At 45.8% G+C, this 20,380-nt stretch overlaps 1 protein-coding gene across 1 annotated transcript in view; it reads left to right on the top strand.

Annotated features, from left to right (window-relative positions):
* Window positions 1-20,380, top strand: part of MSH3 (mutS homolog 3) — a 91,793-nt gene that overhangs the window by 52,532 nt on the left and 18,881 nt on the right. Inside the window, exons 18-21 of the mRNA XM_040985861.1 lie at window positions 2,160-2,276; window positions 4,397-4,504; window positions 6,926-7,037; window positions 14,027-14,184. Of these exons, the coding sequence (XP_040841795.1) occupies window positions 2,160-2,276; window positions 4,397-4,504; window positions 6,926-7,037; window positions 14,027-14,184 (495 nt within the window). The remainder of the gene's footprint in view (window positions 1-2,159; window positions 2,277-4,396; window positions 4,505-6,925; window positions 7,038-14,026; window positions 14,185-20,380) is intronic.

The following is a 20,380-nucleotide window of genomic DNA, read 5'->3' on the forward strand; positions in this document are numbered from 1 at the left end:
TTGTAACTTACTGTTGTTGTGATTCTGAATACACACAGGGAGGAGAGAGGCCCTTGAGTTCTAACACACTGGTGGCTTGAGCTTTCCGTGAGTGCCCTGCCACCGCTGCTTCCCAGAAGCTGGGATTTTGCTTTCCACCTTGCTACGCTCCAGCATTCTTATCCTAATGCCATTCCTGGCAGCTAGTTACAGACAGGCTCTGTAACTGGAGCCTGAGTAATAAAAACACATTATCAGAAAGATGAGGGAAGCACGCTGATGCTTGGCCTTTTCTCCAGGGTCGGGCGTTGGTCCCAGGGGGGCCTCCCGGCAGGAAGCAGTGGCAGAGGAACCTCCAGCCTGGGAGGGGGCTTGCAGAGGCCTGCTTGCTAGGATGGGACAGTGACACTGGTCTGAGACGGTGCAACAGCAGCCAGGAGCTGGGGACAGAACTCGAGCTTGATGGTGAAGGCAACTTTTGACATGAGGTGTCGATGGTTATTGATGCCTTATCTTAACTAAAAAGGAAGACTGTTACATGTTGGCACAGCAGCAGATCCCGATGGTCTGAGCCCGGGTCTGTACTCTAAAGCTGTTCTTCCTCTGTTACCACGAGCTGGATTTGAGAGGGAGGATTTTTTATTTTAGGGAATGTTGCCTTCTCTTTCTTTTCATGCGCTCTTGCCTTTCTCTACTTCTGTCCTGTGCTATAACTAGTGAGTAGAAATACACCTGATGGAGAGAGATTTCTAAAATATCATTTTAATCCATCTACAAAAGTAGCTGAAATGTCTTGGTAAATGGGTTTTTTCAGAGAAGAAAGTCATAATAACTCTTTTCGCATAGAAGTGTCTATTACATAATTTAAAAGCAGTATGCCAGGCATAAATCAGTGACAGCATCTTTTCAACTCTGAACATTACGTAAATGGAATGAGTGACCAGGACAGGTTGGGGGAAAGTGTGACCTTGAGTCTGTTGTGTGGCCCTTGTGGTCCTCACAGGCTAGGTTAGACCCTCTTTGTTCAGAGTTTGAGTGCCAAAGGCTTCGACCTAAGGCAGAGTCTGCTAAGCTGAAGGTGATTGTGACGGTGTTACCACAGTGAGGGGGCAGAGAGGGACCAGAGACCTCCCCAACCTCATCTTGTAGCATCACCAGCAGTGGGCATCACCCATGCCACCGCCAGCCCACTGCTGGTGTGAGTGAGGTGAGTGCCGACTGCAGGGCCCTCTGCCAGGTGCTGGGTGTCCGGTCTCCTTGGTGGCCCTGAGAGGTGGGGATCGCAGCCTTCCATGCTGAACACAGCAGAAGGCTGGCCTTTAAGAGAAGGTCCTTTCCTTCTGCTCAGGAGTCATTCAGAGAACAAGTCAGGGCGAGACACCCCCTACTTCTCTCATACCTTGACCTTCCGGCAAGCTCTGTGGTCTCTTGATGAAGAGGGCAGGTTCCTCAGCCTAGACAAGGGGCTGAGCCAGGGGTCATCACAGAGTCCCTGGAAATACTGCATGTTGGCTTCAAAATTTGTGTGTGTGTGTGTGTGTGTGTGTATGTGTGTGTTAAGATGGATGAACCTTCTGATTGCATGTTGCCACGTGCTTTCTGAAGCCCTCTTTCATTTCTTCCTCACCAGGGCCGCCAGGGCTTGACAGTCAGGTCCTGACGTTGTCTTTGATCTGATTGACTCGTATGTGTGATGCATTGCTGTAGGTTACCGTGCTTTCCACCTGTGGTTTTCCTGACGCACTGCAGTCACACGGCATGGTGTAAGGTGCACATTGATACGCCTTCACCAGGGCGCCTTTCCTCGCTTTGCTGTGCTGCCTGACTTGCCAGATTTGCTTCTGATCTTGGTCTTTTTTTTTCTTTCTTTAAGGATGCATTTCCATTTAGAATAATCTAAAGAGAAAAACATTTTACTTTTGAAATTAAAAAAAAGCTAAACTTTTGACTTTGCCATGTGGATATAATTTTTAAGATATCTTAAAAGCTTCCTGACCAAACTCACATTGTTTGGAGTCAGTGGAATTTGGACATGTCATGAAAGAATGTTCTCTGTCTATAGTGGTTTACTTTCAAGGTTCATCAGAGAATAATAAGTGCTGCTTTAATTTTCTGAAGCGCTGGCATTACTGAATTCTTCTAACCTTGATTTCCTGTTTATGTTTTTTCTCCTCTTCCAGTACAAAAGCTGTGAGTCGCTTCCACTCTCCTTTTATTGTCGAAAATTACCGATGTCTGAATCAGCTCCGAGAGCAGCTTGCCCTGGACTGCAATGCCGAGTGGCTTGGTTTTCTAGAGTGAGTTTACAATGAAAAATAGAATCTGACTTTTGCTCTGAGAAATAGACCGGAAAATCTTTCCATCAAAAAGAGAAGTAGAGATTACTGCTTGTGACCCACTGTGAAAGAGTTGAGTACTTACACGCACTCCGGTTTTGTTTTTAATCCACTGAAATGTAAGCTCATCGTAGCCTTTGGTGAGAAACCTTGCATGTTTTATTGTTGCTGAACTAGCATTTTGTTACTGATGGTGTTTAGTGGAGTCACCTTTGGAAATTCTACTTTAGAATTACTTTTTTCATATAAAGCCCTACTATTTCTTTGAGAGTTGGACAAAATGGGTTAGTTCTTTTGTTTCTGTCATCTCTATATAATTTTTCTTCTTTTTTTTCTTTTAAGCATTCTGTGTTATTCCCATCCAACTTTTTAGTTTGAAAGTATTAAACATCTCTGGGAAAGTTAAAGAGATCGCTGTGTACCCACACTTCAGTTGGGCAGTGTCTGCTGTATTTGTTTTGCATCTCTCCTATAATAATTTTTCCTGAACCATTTTGAAATGAGGTTTAGATACCATAACGTTTCACTGTATATACTTAACTATACACCTTCTGAAAACAAGAATTCTCTGTTACATAATTTTTAAAAAAGATTTATTTATTTTTATTGGAAAGGCAGATTATTTTGCAGAGAGGAGAGAGAGAGAGAAAGATCTTCCATCTGCTGGTTCACTCCCCAAGTGGCTGCAGTGACCAGAACTGAGCTGAGCTGAAGTCAGGATCCAGGAACTTCTTCCAGGTCTCCCACATGGGTGCATGGTCCCAAGGCTTTGGGCCGTCCTCCACTTCGCAGGGAGCTGAATGGGAAGTGGGGCAGCCAGAACATAAACCAGTGCTCATAGGGAATCTTTGTGCTTGAGTGGCCAGGATGTAGCCACTGGGCCATCACATTGGACCCTATTGTATAATCTTAGTGCCATTATCACACCACAGAAAGTATTAATTAAAAAGTGTATTTTGGGCCCGGCGCGGTGGTGCAGTGGTTAAGGTCCTCGCCTTGCACGCCCGGGATCCCATATGGGCACCGGTTCTAATCCCGGCAGCCCCACTTCCCTTCCAGCTCCCCGCCTGTGGCCTGGGAAAGCAGTCGAGGACGGCCCAAAGCTTTGGGACCCTGCACCCACATGGCCCGGAAAAGCAGTTGAGGACGGCCCAAAGCTTTGGGGCCCTGCACCCGCGTGGGAGACCCGGAAGAGGCTCCTGGCTTAGGATCAGCATGGCATCGGCCGTTGCGCTCACTTGGGGAGTGAATCATCGGACAGAAGATCTTCCTCTCTGTCTCTCCTCTCTGTATATCTGCCTTTCCAATAAAAAAATAATAAAAATAAATCTTTAAAAAAAAATGTATTTCAGGGCCTATATGGGCACCAGTTCGTGTCCCAGCAGCTTCACTTCCCATCCAGCTCCCTGCTTGTGGCCTGGGAAAGCAGTTGAGCATGGCCCAAAGCCTTGGGACCCTGAACCCGCGTGGGAGACCCGAAAGAGGTTCCTGGATCCTGGCTTCGGATCAGGCATAGCATTGGCCGTTGTGCTCACTTGGGGAGTGGATCATCGGACAGAAGATCTTCCTCTCTGTCTCTTCTCCTCTCTGTACATCTGACTTTCCAATAAATAAATCTTAAAAAAAATTTAATGCTTACTTGCATTTTTCATCAGATAACTGAAGGAAATGCTTTTTTCCCCTTTGCTTGTGTTGTACAAGTCTCTATCGCAGCGTTGGTTCTGTGTCAGCATTAAGCACTGGCGGTTGGGACTGCAGTGGTAGGAAGTCAGGCATGGGCACTGTGCACTGGAGGGAAGGGAGTTGAAACTGTTACTGCACATTCGCCTTAGCAGGTGCTGTAAGGAGAAGGCCAAGGGGAAGCCACCCGTCTGACTGGTTCATGATGTGAGAATCTGTTTTAGATTTATGTAATTCTGTCCTGAACAAAACCAGAATGTCGCTGTTGGATTAGAAGGAGAATCAGTCAGTGTGGTTCGCATCTCTCTGGTTCTCCTGTCTTGGTGTCTGAGTATCAGCTGCAAGAGTGGCGGCCCTGTCTAGTCTGCTCACCCTTTTTTTTGTTGCTACCCTGTCTGTAGGACGTTCAGTGGACACCATCATGCCCTGTGTAAGGCAGTGCGTCACCTAGCAACGATGGACTGCATCTTCTCCCTGACCAAGGTCGCTAAGCAAGGAAATTACTGCAGGTAATATGTGTTTTGTTTATCCCCTTTCTCATGCTCTTCATGAGATGACATTATTCAGTCATCTTAATGTCTTTATTATAAAAATGTTATCAGCTACTCAGATGTGTTAGAGTCTTGATATAGCTGAATGTCATACAGCATGGCTTGACTGGACAATGAACAGGGTTCCTATGTTGCTTGCAGTCCTGCTGGGTGCAGTGAAAGCAGGTGTCAGTGTAACTAATGGTTACATAGGTATAACTTTAGGTTATATACTTTAGTTTCTTAAGTTTACATAGGCAACCTTTTAAGACCCTTTTGAGTGTTCTTGATTTTTATACTTTATCACTGAAAAAGACCAAAGATGTGTAAAGGTATAATTAATAGGTACAAACTAAACTATGAGAAACAGAAAGTTTGATAGTTGCAGCTCGACGTAAGGGTTTGAAAAAAGCAAGTCAGCTGTCAGAGGCTGCAGCTGAGAAGGTGGATTAGTGTAGCTGTTCTCATTATTAAAATAAAAATATGCATATTCTGTGTTCTAGAAATTCCACTTCAGGCATTCACTACAGCTTAGAGGAAGGCTTGGGCATGTGGAGACAAAGGATAGGGCTGTTCATTGCAGGGCTGCTTATTACAGCGAAAAGGTAGAGTCCGAACGTTCCACCTCTGCATGACCACTTCCACAGGATGCTGGAAACTTGGTGAGAATTGCCTTCATTGTCCAGGTGCCATATTGCAGAGGTTGGTCTGGCGGACCGAATTTCATCTGCTTGGAGGTCTTCCATAGGACAAAGCAAAAATTTACTTTTTTTTTTGCAAATGGAGAATAAGATTTAGAATTATCATTTTGGTGCACCTGACCCTTTATTTATATATATGATGCGTTTTGGAATCTTCAGTGATCTTTCCTTTATCCTGAAACATTTTTGTATTTTATCTTCCTTGGAATCATTTCAGCATTGGTTATCGTTTATTCCCACTATATCATAAGAGTCTGAAGTAAAAGGAAAAGTGGAGGGTGATGATGTCAAAGTGAAAGAGAAGCAGAGTGGCTGTCATGTCTTCCTTCTGCTTCCCTGTGGTGCCGCCCGCAGCGTTGCCTGCTCTTTGCCCAGATGCCATCGTGGGAGTCATCTTCTGACTCTCATGGAATGTGGATGAGATGCCAGAATCTTTGATTTGTCACCCATGACAGCAATAAGAAGAAACAGTGGACGGCAGACATGTCACTGTTGCAAGTTGGAGAGAAGCTGAGTGTGAGGAGGAGGTTCTGATCCCTAGGGATGACGGTGGAGTTTCCTTGGAAGTTCAGTTGACACTGAATGCTCCAGGACAGCATCCTGCAGGACCGGCCTCGGCCGTAAGCACTGAGGGTGAATAGCACATTCTGATGATTTGTTCCCGTGCGCTGGCTGTTCCTCGGGAAGCTCCACCGTGTTCTGCTGGGAGATGTGTGGTGACCGCTGCTCTCTGTTTGCTCACTCATGCTGACTCGATAGGTTCAGTAGGTGGAGAGCCAGCTGGTGTTTGGTCATAGATGATGTAGAAATGAAAGCATTCTTGCAATTGCTTTTTCTAATCAGTGTTTCTGAATGTACAGATGAAAATGTTTTTCAGTTAAAGAACAAAATTGGCTGCCTTAGGAGAAATTATGAACTTCAAAAGATTTCAAAAACCTTTTCAGTCATGTGTTTGTTAGTGCAAGTGTTAGAACACAAATTGTGAGCTGGAATATATGAACTTTGAACTCTAGGCTCTGCTGGCATGCCTGCATGGCATCGGATGAGCAGTTCTATGCAGTGTGTGCTGCCCATTCCCAGTGTGCCTGTCTTGAAAAACCAAAATCTAGGATAAGAATCGGAGATTTCTTTAACTTTTTGTTGCAAGACTGACATTTGTTATCCCTTCCTTCCCACTTCTGTAGAACTATTAATAAGTTGAAAAAGTTCACTGGACTCTGATGAAATCTATTCTTTCATATACTGAGGGTTAAAATAAACTATTGAGTTAAAATAGAAACGGTTAAGGAATGGAATATAATTGTATGGTTCCATTGTTTTAAAAAGACGTCATGGGACAAAATAACACACACAAAGACAAAAAAAAAAAGTCATGGCAGTATGGTATGCTTTTAAACAAAAAAATATCTGTGTCCTCCTTGGCAGCAAATGAAGACTGAAAGAGGACGTGGCTAAGGGGGAGTCCTTGGTGCAGCTGCCATGAGTCTGCTGCTGTTTGCGTACCTGGGCGCTCTTACTGTAGCACTGCTTTTCCGGGTTCTCGTTTGGCAGTTCAAATGGAACCTTTACACTCAGAGCCCCTTCCACACATGCCAGTGTGTTCTGAACATCTGTATTTAGGGTTTTGTTATCGGTTTAGAGATTTGTTTAGAAAGTCTGTTACAGCGTCTCATGAATTAAAATGTACTTTGTTTTGCAGACCGACTGTACAAGAAGAAAGGAAAATCATAATAAAAAATGGAAGGCATCCTGTGATTGATGTATTGCTTGGAGAGCAGGATCAATATGTTCCCAATAGTACAAATTTATCAGTAAGTACCTTTATATGCCAAGAAATAAGCAAGAGGTGATAACATGGAACCCACATGTCTAAGCAGCAAATGGTTTCATAAGAAAACAGACCCATATCTTAACTTTTGCTTTAAATGGACTGTTCTGCATAGTTTTATGTTCACAACCAAATATGGGATTAGTGTTTTTTGCCAATGAAAGATTATACATGGAGAGGATGTAGCAACTGAAAGCCTGGTCTTAATTATGTACTCTAGGAAGCCTAATCAAAACATATTGTCTTCATCACTACCCGAATATGCTAACCATGTTAGAATCAAATCATGCCTTTCCTGTTAGCATATGGCATCACATGCTTTGTCTACAGAAGTGGTTTTGAAATGTTCTGTGAACAAATCTGTTATTTCAGATAATTTCTGTGGTGAGAATTTTCATAATTGCGGCTTGTAGGCTATTTGTGATCCTGAATACTTACAAGTGCTTGTGGCCCAGCTAGTGAAGCAAGTGCTAGGGACAGGGCAGGCCAGGACTGTCCTGTGTTCTCACAGAGCTTGGGATTGTGTGGAGAAAGGCAGATACCACTCAGCTGGGTTTGTGCTGTGATGTGGAGGGCAGCCTCGGGTCAGGTAGAGAGCTTTGGGGGAGATTTCTGAGGGATGCGGTATGCACGGACAGATGAGTCAGCGTAAACCAGGGAAGTGGCACAGGGTGTGCCGGGACCTCGGGAGGTGAGACCGAGAGACAGAAGCTGGTGAGTGGGGTGGAGCACAGGGTGAGGAGGAAGAAGTGTTCAGAGACTAAGATGGGATGGATTCACTTAGCTGCCATGTTAGGAGCGTTATGCTTTTTAACCCTTGAAAGATTGACAGTACTAGCAAGGGAATGGTTGAATCTGGGGAAAAAGTGAACTTGTGGCAGGTGTACATGTTACATGAAGTTACTGCAGTGATAAGGGTGTGTTGTCTGAGGTGATTCTGTGCTAGATTGTGCTAAGCAGGAGTCCAGTGTGAGTGGAACTTGCCTTTGAGTTGGGAAGTGGTGACTGGGCATTTGATTTGATTTTGTATTTTTATTCAAGAGGCAGTGAGTGAAGTCTTGTTTGCTATTTTCAGTTCGTAGATGCCTCCAGGGCTGGGTCAAAGCTGGGAGTTTAACTCATGCCTCCCGCGTGGGTGGTGGGAGCCAGCTACCTCCCAAGGTTGACATTAGCCTGCAGCTGAGATCCAGAGTGGAGCTGCGGCGTGAAGCTGAGCACTCTGACATGGCACGTGGGCATGGCAACGTACGTCTTAAAACCAACAGGCTGCCCCGACTGGAAAGGTGCTGGGGGCAGGGGTGGAGTTGTGGTGCATGGTGAGCCTCTGCCTTAGATGCCACCAGCCCATCCGGGTGCGGCTTCACACCCTGGCTGCCCCTGTTCCGATCCTGCCCCATGCTGGTGGCCTGAGGATGCAGGGAAGGATAGCGGGAGTGCTTGGACCCCTCACCCACGTAGGAGACCTGAAACAAGCCCCTGGTTCCCGGCTTTTCCCCAGACAAACCATTACAGATGTGATGTTTGCAAAGTGAACCAGCAGTTGAAACAGTTCTCTTTCTCTAACTATGTCATTCCCTTAATGAAGCAATAAATCTTAAGGAAAATAAAACAAAACCAAAAAAGACTTCTTGGTGACTGGGAGTTTCAAAGGGAGAATGAAAGATTAGAGAGGAAAGGACCTCCGGGTGGAGAAGCTGGGTTTGTTACATTGAAACCACCAGGGTTTACTAACTTAGAGTGATGGGAGATGTGCCTGGCAAAGGGGCAGAGAGAGAAAGGATTTCTAATTGCCAGCTCTGAAGTCATGGCTCTCCTAAGAGCCTCGCAGGACTACCTGCCTATCAGCAAGGCTTGGCTGGAAGAAAAAGTAAGTTGCCTGGCAACACTAACACGTGTTCAGGCAGACACATATGGGCCAGGGTCAAGCTAACGATTCAGGCTTGACTGAGAAACCTGCTAGCATTTGTGGTTATTAGTAGGGCATGTGACAAAACTGTTAGTACTCAGAGGCTGTGGAGTCCTTCCGGGCCAATGTTAGATCCCAGAGAAGCAGCTGGAGTGGGGGGGGGGGAGTCTGTCAACACAGAGAATTGGCTGGCATGGGTTCTGGGCTGAGTGCATAGGGAACGATGAAGTTAGTGTTTCCAGGGTGAGATCCCTGGCCTCAGAGCTGGCGTTCTGCTGGGTGTTGACAGGACCCCAGGTGTGGCCAAGGAAGGTGGGTAGCGGAGGACAGAAGGTGTTTGGAAGGTGCGAATCAGCATTGTAAATGTCGGATCATCTCATGGGATAGCAGGATTTGTCATGGAAGATGACAGTGACGTAGGGTCGGAAGTCTCCAGGAATGGGGCTGTGAAAGTCTGGAGGTGTCTGCAGGGAGGCTGAGCAGGGCAAGGCCTGAAAGAAACTGGGCAGAGTGGCGTGAGAAGTGAGGGAGAGCTCAGCTCCCTAACTGTAGGGCTGCAAGCGCCAAGGCCAGAGCCAGGTTTCCGCTTCAGCCACTGTGCCTGGAGAGGGTTAAGCAGCAAGGTTATACATAAAGCAACAGTTTTTGAAACATTTTCTGCTAGCAGGAAGAGACCTGAGCACTGAGCAGTAGTGCAGAGGCACAGAGCTGTGACTGTGTGGTAAGTTTGCCTGCAGGAGGGGTGAGGGGGAAAAGCAACACTCTGAATTTACAGTTATGCTGTCAGATCATATAGAACACTTCACAGTATTTGAGAAAAATGGAATTAGAAAATACATTTATTTTGGTGCAGGAAATTTTAGAAATCCATGTAGGAGATTCAGTGGAAAATGTGAATCATGAAAAAAACTGTGTTTGTATTTTACATACTTTCTCAGTGAAAAAATGTTTTGTAATTCTGTTTTTCCTTAAGTACCCTTGTGTAACCTGTTTCTTAGCCGGTCTAGGCTGCTACAACAATACCAGAGACTGGATAGCTTAGAAACCAGCAGAAATCTGGCTCCCATCGTCTGGAAGCCCCAGACTCAGCTGCTGACCAGAGGCACCCACCGTGCCCTCATGAGGCGCCTGAAGCTCTGGGGGTGCTCTCCTGGGCTTTCCGATCACCCCACCGTCCAGCCCTGTCACCCCGAGGAGTGGGATTTTAACATGCACGCTTGGGGGATACAAGCAGTCCACCCATAGCCGCCCGAGGCCCGTGTCTGTAAACTGGTCCATTCTTTTCAGGATGCTTGTTACTTCACTTTCAGTTAAGAATGTGGAAATTTCCCTTTTAGGTTGTGTACGATTAGTAGGGAAGAGCTCTTCTCACATAAGCTAATGTACTACTAAGTTTTAATAACTTCACGATTGATTTGTAAACCACTGACACATCCTTTTCCGTTACTGTTCTCATGCCTACCAGCTTGATCCTATATATGTCGTCCTGGCAGTGACATTTTTTCCTTTTCTTCTTCATTTGACTTTCCCTCTTCCCCCCCTTTGTTTATTTTTTAAACTTTTTCATTGTTGTTGTTATTTGAAAGGCAGAGTTAAAGAGAAAGTAGAGACAGACAGATCTTCCATTCACTGGTTCTTCCTCCAGTTCCCCCAAACCAACCCCACCTCTGGCCTGAAATGACCCCAGCAGCTGTAGCTGGGCCAGTCTGAAGCCAGGAGCTTCTTCTGTGTCTCCCACATGGGGAGTTGGACCATGCTCTGCTGCTTTCCCAGCCGCAGTGACACGGGGCTGGCTCAGAAGTGGAGCAGTCAGACTGGCACCTGTTTCAGATAGCAGTGTTGCAGGCAGTGGCTTTACCCACTCTGCCACATCACCGGCTCCTTCCCTCTCTGTTTTAAGAAAGTGAGTTATACTGTTTAGTAAAGCAAGGCTTGAGAAATTAAAAATAACATTCTGTCTAATTACAAGGGTAATTTTAAGAAACATTGAGCTCTTAAATTTGAATTTTCACACAATAAATAAATGGCATAGTGTTTTTCTAGCAGGCGCCTCAGAATATTCTAGAATATTCATTTCTTTTACATTTGCTTTTTCTAACTTGAGTAGGAGTGGATGTAGAACTGTTGCTATGGTGAATTGCACTCTATTATCGGGATGTAAATTTATATATAGGGATGGTATTGAGAAAGCTCTTACTATGTAAAATTCAATTTAAAGGGAAATATGGTTATATTATAAAATATATGCAGAAAATAATATCCTCAAAATTAAACAGCCTTGTGTTTGATAATCATGGAGTTTTCAAAAATGATTCTTTCATTGCTTCTTGGCTTTTGGCTAAGATTAAGTGTAGGAATGATTCTTTCATATTTATAAACTGTATGAACTGAGTTATCTGGATTCGGTGTGTTGGAAAACCCTTACATTCCTTCTGAACAAGCCTGCTTTCTGCCCACTTCTCCCCTCCCAGTTTTAAGAATGCTCTTTATACCTCCTCTTCAGGTCACCCTGTGCTGCTTTCCCCGGCCACAAGCAGGGAGCTGGATGAGAAGTGAAGCAGCCAGGACACAGACTGTTCCCCATGCAGGGTCCTTGCACTTACAAAGGCAGGATTAGCCAGCGGAGGCTAATTGAGGATTAGTGCAGGTCCCAACTCTTGGCCACTCTCCAGTTGCTCCCACTCTCCAGTTGCTCCCGCAGACTGACCACCTGAGCTGTGCCCTGCCCAGCCCCTTCGCCTGCAGACACCTGTGAGCACCTTACCAGCTCTCCATGCAGCCCGTGCCTCAGTTCTCACCATCTTGGCCTTCTTAGGAGCTGTAGTGCCTCCTGGGCCAGTGGAGCTCCCTTGGCCCAGGTGTGCTCTTTCCCATGCACCTCTGAGCCTCACACCCATCACCGCTGCCCCAGCCCCAGCTGTGTGTGACTCGGGCCTGTTCTTTCTGTCTCATCTTGGACACACAGCTGGGATAGCTCCACGCAACCCCCGCCATGCCTGCGTCTTCCCCCTTATAAGGAACTTCCTGATCACTAACTCACTGTAAAACTTAGTTCTTTGTGCTCCTTCATAGGGACTGGTAAAATGCCACTGAAAACTTGAAAGCTGATAAAAGCGCTGATATCTAGAATTTGGTGTTATAGTGGTCATCCACCTGTAATTCAAGAAGTGTGTGTCACTAACCCACTATAGAACCTTGAACATCAGATGTACAACACTACAGGTTGGGCCTGCACAGTTGCCTAGTGACTGGGTCCTTGCCTGTGGGCACCGGGATCCCATGTAGATTCCGGTTTATGTCTGCCCCACTTCTCATTCAGCTGCCTGCCTGTGGAGGACAGTGGAGGTTGGCCTAAGGCCATGGGGCCTTGTACCCATGTGGGAGACCCAGAAGAAGCTCCTGGCTCCTGGCTTTGGATCAGCTCGGCTCCAGCCATTGTGGCCACTTGATGAGTGGACCAACAGATGGAGCTTCCTCTCTGTCTCTTTTTTCTCTGTAAACCTGTCTTTCCAATGAAAAATTTTTTAAAATATATTTAACAAAACACATATTAGGATAAGTCAAATTTAAATATAAACAATATGAGAAACATTTACACGCAGATTGAAGAATGTGCAGTGAGAAAATTATAATAGTGATATAGTTTAGATCACTTCTCAGTTTTTTCCTAAGATTTGTTCATTTACTTATGTTGGAAAAGTCATATTTTCAGAGAGAAGGAGAGACAAAGAGAAAGACCGTCTATTCGCTGTTTCACTCCCCAGGTGGCTGCAATGGCCGGAGCTGAGCCAGTCTGAAGCCAGGAGCCAGAAGGTTCTTCCAGGTCTCCCATGCAGGTGCAGGGTCCCAAGGCTTTGGGCCATCCTCTGCTTTCCCAGGTCACAAGTAGGGAGCTGGATGGGAAGCAGGGCCACAGGAACACAAACCGGCGCGTATATGGGACCCCGGCGCTTGCAAGGTGAGGACGGTACTGTGCTGGGCCCATTTCTTCAGGTTTTTGTGTTTTTTTTTAAAGAGTTATTTATTTTATTGGAAAGGCAGATTTAGATAGAGAAGAGAGAAAGAAAAATTTTCCATCTGCTGGTTAACTCCCCAAGTGACTGCAAGTGCCAGAGCTAAGCCAAAGCCAGGAACCAGGAGCTTTTCTAGGTTTCTTGCATGGTGCAGAGTCCCAAGGCTTGGGCCATCCTCCAGTGCTATCCCAGGCTGTAGGTGAGGAGTTGGATGGTAAGCAACTGGGACATAAAGTGGTGCCCATATGGTGGAGGATTAGCCAGTTGAGCCATTGCACCAGCTCCTCGTTTTCTTTTTTATGCCAAGTTGCATCTGTCCTTCCTACTCTGAATTTGTTTTCTACAGGGCCACTGTTTCCAAATGAATAGGAGTTAGAAAAAGAGCCATTTGGGTGAACAGCCTGCAGTGGCAGACAGCCTCAGCCTGTGGTACGAGTGCCTTATATTGGTACCAGTTCAAGTCCCACGAGCTTCTCTTGCAGTCCAGCTCCCTGTGATGGCCTGGAAGGCATTGGAAGGAGGTTCAGGTGCTTAGGCCCCTGCACCCATGTGAGAGACCCAAAAGAAGCTTCTGGCTCCTGGCTTCAGATCTATGCAATTCCAGCCATGTGGTTATTTGGAAAGTGAACCAGTGGATAGAAGAGCTGTTTCTCCATCTCTCTCTGTTACTCTGCCTTTCAAATAAAAATAAATAAATGTTAAAAAAAAAAAAAAAAGAGCAAGGGCGGCCCTTCCCCATCTCTGACTTTTGTCTCCTCCTTTGCTGTGTCCCTCCCGCTATGACGCCATTCTCCCTGAGGCCCTTCCAGAAGCCAGTGGAAAACGTTGCCAAGCTCTTGGGCCTCAAGAACTGTGAGCCCAAGAAGCCTCTTTTCTTTGCACATTACCTAGCCTTAGGTGTCCCATTACAGCTTTAGGAAACAGACTCATATTGTGGCCTGTTTTAAGTAGACACAAAGCAGTGGTTGGTCCAACACACTCCCATCCGTGGGAGCCCTTGTGCATGTTTCACAGCCCTTGGGGTGCATCACTGATTTCTGTTTCGTTTTCTAGGGGGACTCCGAGAGAGTCATGATCATCACTGGTCCAAACATGGGTGGGAAGAGCTCCTACATCAAGCAGGTCGCACTGATCACCATCATGGCTCAGATGGGCTCCTATGTCCCTGCAGAGGAGGCCACGGTGGGGCTTGTGGACGGCATTTTCACAAGGTAAAAGCAGCAGTTCCTTTGGTAACAAGTCAAGCCGACAATATCCAATGAATAGATGAATAGATTTGCTGTTAAAATGTGAAGCTTAAAGGAGTCATTTCATCCTGAGTATTAATTCTAGAGGAGACTTAGGTGATCCTTTTTTCCAGCAGTTTCCAAATTATTTTGGTTAATGAGTTTTTACTTTAAATGGAATCCTATGTAGAAAATGCAAATTTGAACAGCTAAAAGCACATCTGCTCTGCCTTGCAGGGGTGGAAGGCTTGAAATGCTGGCTAATGGGCGGGCCTTCATGCCAGCTGGAAATGCTCTGTGTACTTGCCTGTCGGTTCTGGCACCTGCGCCAGAGTACCAGTCCTGTCAGTTTCCCGTGTGAGATTCCTCTCATTGCCCAGATCCTCCTTCTCTAGGCCTTCCTTGATGCGCTCATCTCTGTACTTCCCATATTTGGTTGTTCTTTCTCTTTCGGCTCCCACCGTTTTGAGTGTTAGAGTTATTTTTGTGTGTGTTCGATCCTGTTGTGCATCTGGAGGAAGTGTGCATTGTTTTTCACAATTCTCTTCTTCGTCTTTAACCTAGAACTTCGCTTTCTACCTGTAAGACAGACACTCAAGAGCAGGGCTGTTGAATGAATTGACCCTGGAGTCAAGATTTAACAAGTGGGAACATCCTGTAGCAGGTGCAGCGCTTGATTGGTGAGGAGGAGGTGATGGGATTAGAGCTGCCACTTCTTTGGGTGTTGGGAAGGCCTGGTAGTGCTGTGAAGCTGTGCTGATGCAGCCGGATGGCGAAGGGCCAGAGAGGGAGCAGAGGCAGGGAGGGAGTGAGAGAACATTTAGTTAGTTTCTCATTCATTTGCTTCTGGCTTTCATTTTTGTCATAGAAACTTGACTGGATGCAAATCTAGCATGGAAGGCAACGATTATTGCACAGCACTTATTTCCTTTGTGCAACTTTTGTCGGACATTGATGCTTGGACCTTTGTGAATCCTGGTCGGTCTGGGATGGGGTCCGGGCAGTCACTCCAGGTATCCCATATGATTGTAAAACTCATTGAGAAGCACTTTCTGCAGCCCTTGCAGGCCCAGTCTTCCCCCATCTTCTTGTCAGCACTGTATAGACCACATTAAATTATATTGCTGGAGTCTTCGCTAGGACATAGCTTAGTGGTATGCCTACATATTGTCAGTGTGTTTACTGAAAAGTGACTCATTCATTCAGCAGTCTCCCTCATGCCCACCACTCTACTAAAGCAGGAAAGTGACCAGTGCACTTGGTCCTCCCTCCACCCCACCCAGACCAGCAGCTTGGCCTTGGCCTCATTGTTCCTTGTGAGCGCTTTTCTACATAGCCAGGATTTTTTTTTACAACAGTGCACAGAACTATTTGATATGTTTTGAAGCTGTGTATGCACTGTCCCATACGTCTATTTTTGTGCAAGTGACTTTGCCCCTCACTGTTAAGTTTATGGAATTTTTCCATCTAGGTACATTTATTTCCAGTTCTTTAATTTTTTTTCTTGACTAGGATGTTCCACTGTAAGCATCTAGTGCAGTTCATTCATTTCCTTTGCCTGATGTTTAGCATGACCACAGTTCTGGTCATTTGATTCCCATGCTTGTTCTAGTGTTCTTGTGTAAGATTTGCTGCATCTCAGAGAGGAATTGCTGGGTGGCAAGATCCATGCCCCTTCCAGGATCTCCAAGGAGGCCATACCCACTTGGAATCGCACCCTCCGTGTGCCTAGTGTGAAATGGGGCAAACAACCCCTGCACTGCCGGCCTGTGCCCCCTAGAGCTGCTCAAGACATGCCATCGTTCCTGTTACACGAAGTGCCATCTGCTAAATGATTTAATGTTAGACTGTGTTTTCCTCCACGTCATACTGTGCTTGTTTACAAAAACAAACAAACAAAGTAAGTTTGTTTCTTGGCCTTCCCTGACAAATTGCCCAGTTCCAGTTATCGTCCAGTTGCTGCTTGCTCTTTAATTCATTTTTGTCTTGGCTGCCATGGCTCAGGTGAGGCAACAAATTTAGTTTGTCTTCTCACAGTATTTCTTTCTTTCTTTTTTAAAAAAGATTTTTTAAAATTTATTAGTAAAAAATAAATATATTTGAAATAGATAAAAAAATATATATATTTGAAAGGCAAAGATAGAGAAAGAAGCACACACAGAGCTCTTACATTGGCCTGTCCACAGGATCAGAACTAGAGTAGCCAGGATCCGAACTTGGTGCCCACATGGAATGACGGTGCCGCAGGCAGAGGCTTAGCATCGTGTGCCACACGCTGTCCCTGCCCTTCCTCACAGTATTTCTTTAGCATGTTCTTAGAATGATGCTTGTTAAAAATGCTACTTTTGAAATCATATCTCACATCTTTTTATTTTTTTTAAGATTTATTTATTTTTATTGGAAAGGCACATTTACAGATTGAAGGCGAGACAGAAAGATCTTACATGTGCGGGCTCACTTCCAAATGACTGCAGTGGCAGGAGCTGATCCAATCTGAAACCAGGAGCCCGGAGCTTCTTTCAGGATTCCTGCAAGGGTGCAGGGCCCCATGGCTTTGGGCCCTCCTCTACTGCTTTCCCAGACCAGAAGCAAGGAACTAAATGGGAAGTGGAGCAGCTGGGACATGAACCAATGCCATCATGGGAAGCTGTTCTTGCAAGTGGAGGATTTAGCCATTGCACCAGCCCCAATTTTTAAAAGATCTGACATTTCTTTAAAATTGGGATTTCTAGTGTGGTAGCCAAGAATTGGCATTTTAAAAGTTTGTGCTGAATTTTGTTTCAAATTTGAGCATCTACTGAACAACTTATAACCTAGGTTTCACATTCATTATAATTCTGCTATCAGAAACATATTTTTATTTTAAATCACTTCAAATGCTTTTTGTACTTAAAGAAAAAATATTGCGATCCAGCAGAATGAGCTGTTTACATAATATTTGACTCGAACATTGCCTTTAAATTACGTATTTTGGTATTCCCAGATGAACATTTAGAATACCATGCTGAAGTTTGTGTATTCCTTAAATACTTCCTGAATGCCTACTGGGTGCTGTGCATTGTTCCCTGAGAAAAATGATTAAGTAGATGCAAAGCTATGGCTCTGCAGGAAGGCAGGAACCTTTCTTCTGAGTGTCACAAGCTCACAGGAACCTTCTCCTGAGGAAGAAACCAATTTCAAATATGTTTACATTTGAGAGGCAACCACCTGCTTACTCGCTCAGCAGATGTCCACAGTGGCCAGGACTGGGCCAGACCGCAGCCAGGAGCTGGGAACTCAGTCCGAGTGGCCTGTGTAACAAGAATCCAAGTAGCTGCACCATCACTGCTGCCACTCACTGTCTGCATCAGAGGGCGCCGGGGTCAGGAGCCACTCTCCATCTGCATCAGAGGGCGCCGGGGTCAGGAGCCACTCTCCATCCGCATTAGAGGGTGCTGGGGTCAGGAGCCACTCTCCATCCGCATTAGAGGGCGCTGGGGTCAGGAGCCAGAGTCAGGCCTGGAACCCAAGGCATACCAATGTGTAATGTGAAAGTTTTATTTTGGTTTATTTATTTGTTTATTTGAACGACAGAATTAGAGAGGAGGGGAGGGTAGACAGAGACACCTATCTTCCATCTGTTAGTTTATTCCCCAAGTAGCTACAATGGCCAGGGCTGAACCAGGCTGAATCCAGAAGCCTGAAGCTTCCTTTGGGATCTCCTCCATGGTTGTAGGGGCCCAAGATGTTTAGGGCATCGTATTTAGCTTTCCCAGGCCCATTAGCAGAGAGCTGAATCAGAAGTGGAAAATCTGGGACTTGAACTGGCACCATATGGGATACTGGCATCACGAGTGATGCCATAACCCACTATGCCATGATGACTGCTTCCATGTTTTAACCACTGGACTAAATGCCTACCCTAAGCTTTTTTTCTTTTTTAAGTAATCTTACTTAGTTGATTAGGGTACAAAGGTTCAAGGGCTACAGGAAAGTGGGTAATACCGTTATTTCTACACTAATATCATTTTTTCCTTGTATCTGGGGTCAGAAGAGAAACAAAGGGAAAAGCCCCACCCAACCTCCCACCCATCCCAGGTTCCCAATGTGAGGCGTGCTCTGAGGATCCTGCTCAAGCAGTTTGATAGTTCAGCAGTTCTAAATTGCTGCCAATCTCACTGTTCCAATTGAGATGAAACCTATTCAGAATCCACCGGCTGACATAGTCTCTTCATGGTTGGGGTTCTGAGGTCAGCGGTTCACTTGAAGGGATCTCCAAAGAAACTTCATCTGAGATTATCCCTTATCTGATTCTTGTGTGAATTTGCCAGTACAAGGTCTGGCACAGTCTGTCACCCCAATCAGCTTATGCATATGCTGGTCGTTGCAATTGCTGGGTCAGTTGTTTTCAGCCCTGTCTTCCATTTGAACCAATGGGTGTTGTAGTCCAGCTCAGTCCTACCCACTTCACACTCGATCCTCGCACAAACCAGTGGGAGCTGCAGCCTAGTTGGGGCGACTCCCCATAACTCCCACCAGACCTGCTCCCTACCCTGGTTCCCATGCATGTCAGTATGTCCCGCAGGCTTGTTGTCTGTCCCACATCCCATGTAGCTCTGGTACTTGTCAGTGGGCATTGAAGCCTAGTTCAACCCAATCAACCTAGTATCCAGCCCACACACATATTGGCGGGTGCCTTTCTGTCTAGCCACCTCTGCCCCTGTCCTGGTTTTCGTGCTCTCCAGTGGGAGTGGTTACCCACAAGGGAGGTGCCCACTGTCTTCCTACTAGGCCACTCCAACTTCTGGATTGTGCACTCTCCAGGTGGTGCAGGCATTTAGCTTAACATAATTAGCCCCAAGTGCCAGCCTCTGCCATCTGATGATGTGGCAAACCCCAACCAACCCTTACCCACTCTAAGTTTTGATTGTACCAGTTGGAACAGTCGGCCCAATCTGGCCCCCTTCTCCAATCCAGCTCACATGAGGCCCATAGGTGTTGCAGCCCTGCCTGGTCTGGTCTGGTCTGCCTCCATCCCAACTCATGCTCTCCAATGGGAGTGGTTGTCCAGCAGGGGAGCCTACATTCCCCTGCCAGCTTTGCCTCCTACCCCCAACCCCCACCCCGGTTCTCATGTGTGCTGTTTGGGCATTGCAACCACATCTGGTACTGCTCACTTCACCTTGGCATTCCTTAATGTGCACTGGTATGTGTTGCGACCGAAACTGGCCTGACCCACACTCCATGCTGGTGCTCAGATTTGCCAGCAGTTGAAGTAGAACTCTAGCAAGCATAGCATTGTGCTTCCAAAAGCTTTCAAAAATAGAATTAAAACTTGTTTGTTTTGATGTTAAAAAATTGAAATCCATGTGTTGCTTCTTCATAATGCGCATTTCTTATAAACTCTTTAAAGTCTCCTTGTACCTTTGGCTTTAATTGGTATATTTGTATCCGAGCATTGTGATGCCTGCACTCATCGTCGCCCTGAGTGTGTCTACTGAGGTAAGATTCGTGGTTTGTTATCCTGACGAATGTCAGACTTTTAGAGTCAGTAATTAAGTACTCAGTAATTAAGTTTTCAAAAAGCAGTCTTGTTAGAAAATAGTTTGAAATAAACAAATCAATCGGCCTCTTTTGTTGGCATTATCTACTTGGATTTACACCAGTTAAATATTAGATAGAAAGGGACCTTTGCAATGAGCAGCTCCCAGTTAATTTCCAAGAATGCATCCCCCCTGAGCTCCCTTCTGGCCGCAGCATCACGGATGCTGTGTGCTCAGAAGGGTGCTGTTACATTTGTCCCAGAGAGAGAGAGAGGTGGAAAGGTGAAAGACACTGGGCATTCTTGGTTGGTTGGTTGTTTTTTAAGACTTATGTATTTTTTATTGGAAAGATTTACAGAGAAAAGGAGAGACTGAAAGATCTTCCGTTCACTGTGTAGCTGCAATGGTCAGACCTGCGCCAATCCAAAGCCTTGAGCCAGGAGCTTCTTCCAGATCTCTCACACAGGTGCAGGGGCCCAAGGCTTTGGACCATTCTCGACTGCTTTCCCAGGCCACAAGTGGGGAGCTGGATGGCTCCCAGGGGTATGGGATCCCGGTGGTTGCAAAGTAAGAACTTTAGGCATTAGGCTACTGTGACAGGACTGGCATTTATATTCTTAAGTGAGATTATTTTGGATGTTTGCTTTTAACTGGTGTGG

Source organism: Ochotona curzoniae, unplaced genomic scaffold (genome assembly GCF_017591425.1).
Source record: "Ochotona curzoniae isolate NIBS_2020 unplaced genomic scaffold, NIBS_Ocur_1.0 contig_4501, whole genome shotgun sequence".
Lineage (NCBI taxonomy): Eukaryota > Metazoa > Chordata > Mammalia > Lagomorpha > Ochotonidae > Ochotona > Ochotona curzoniae.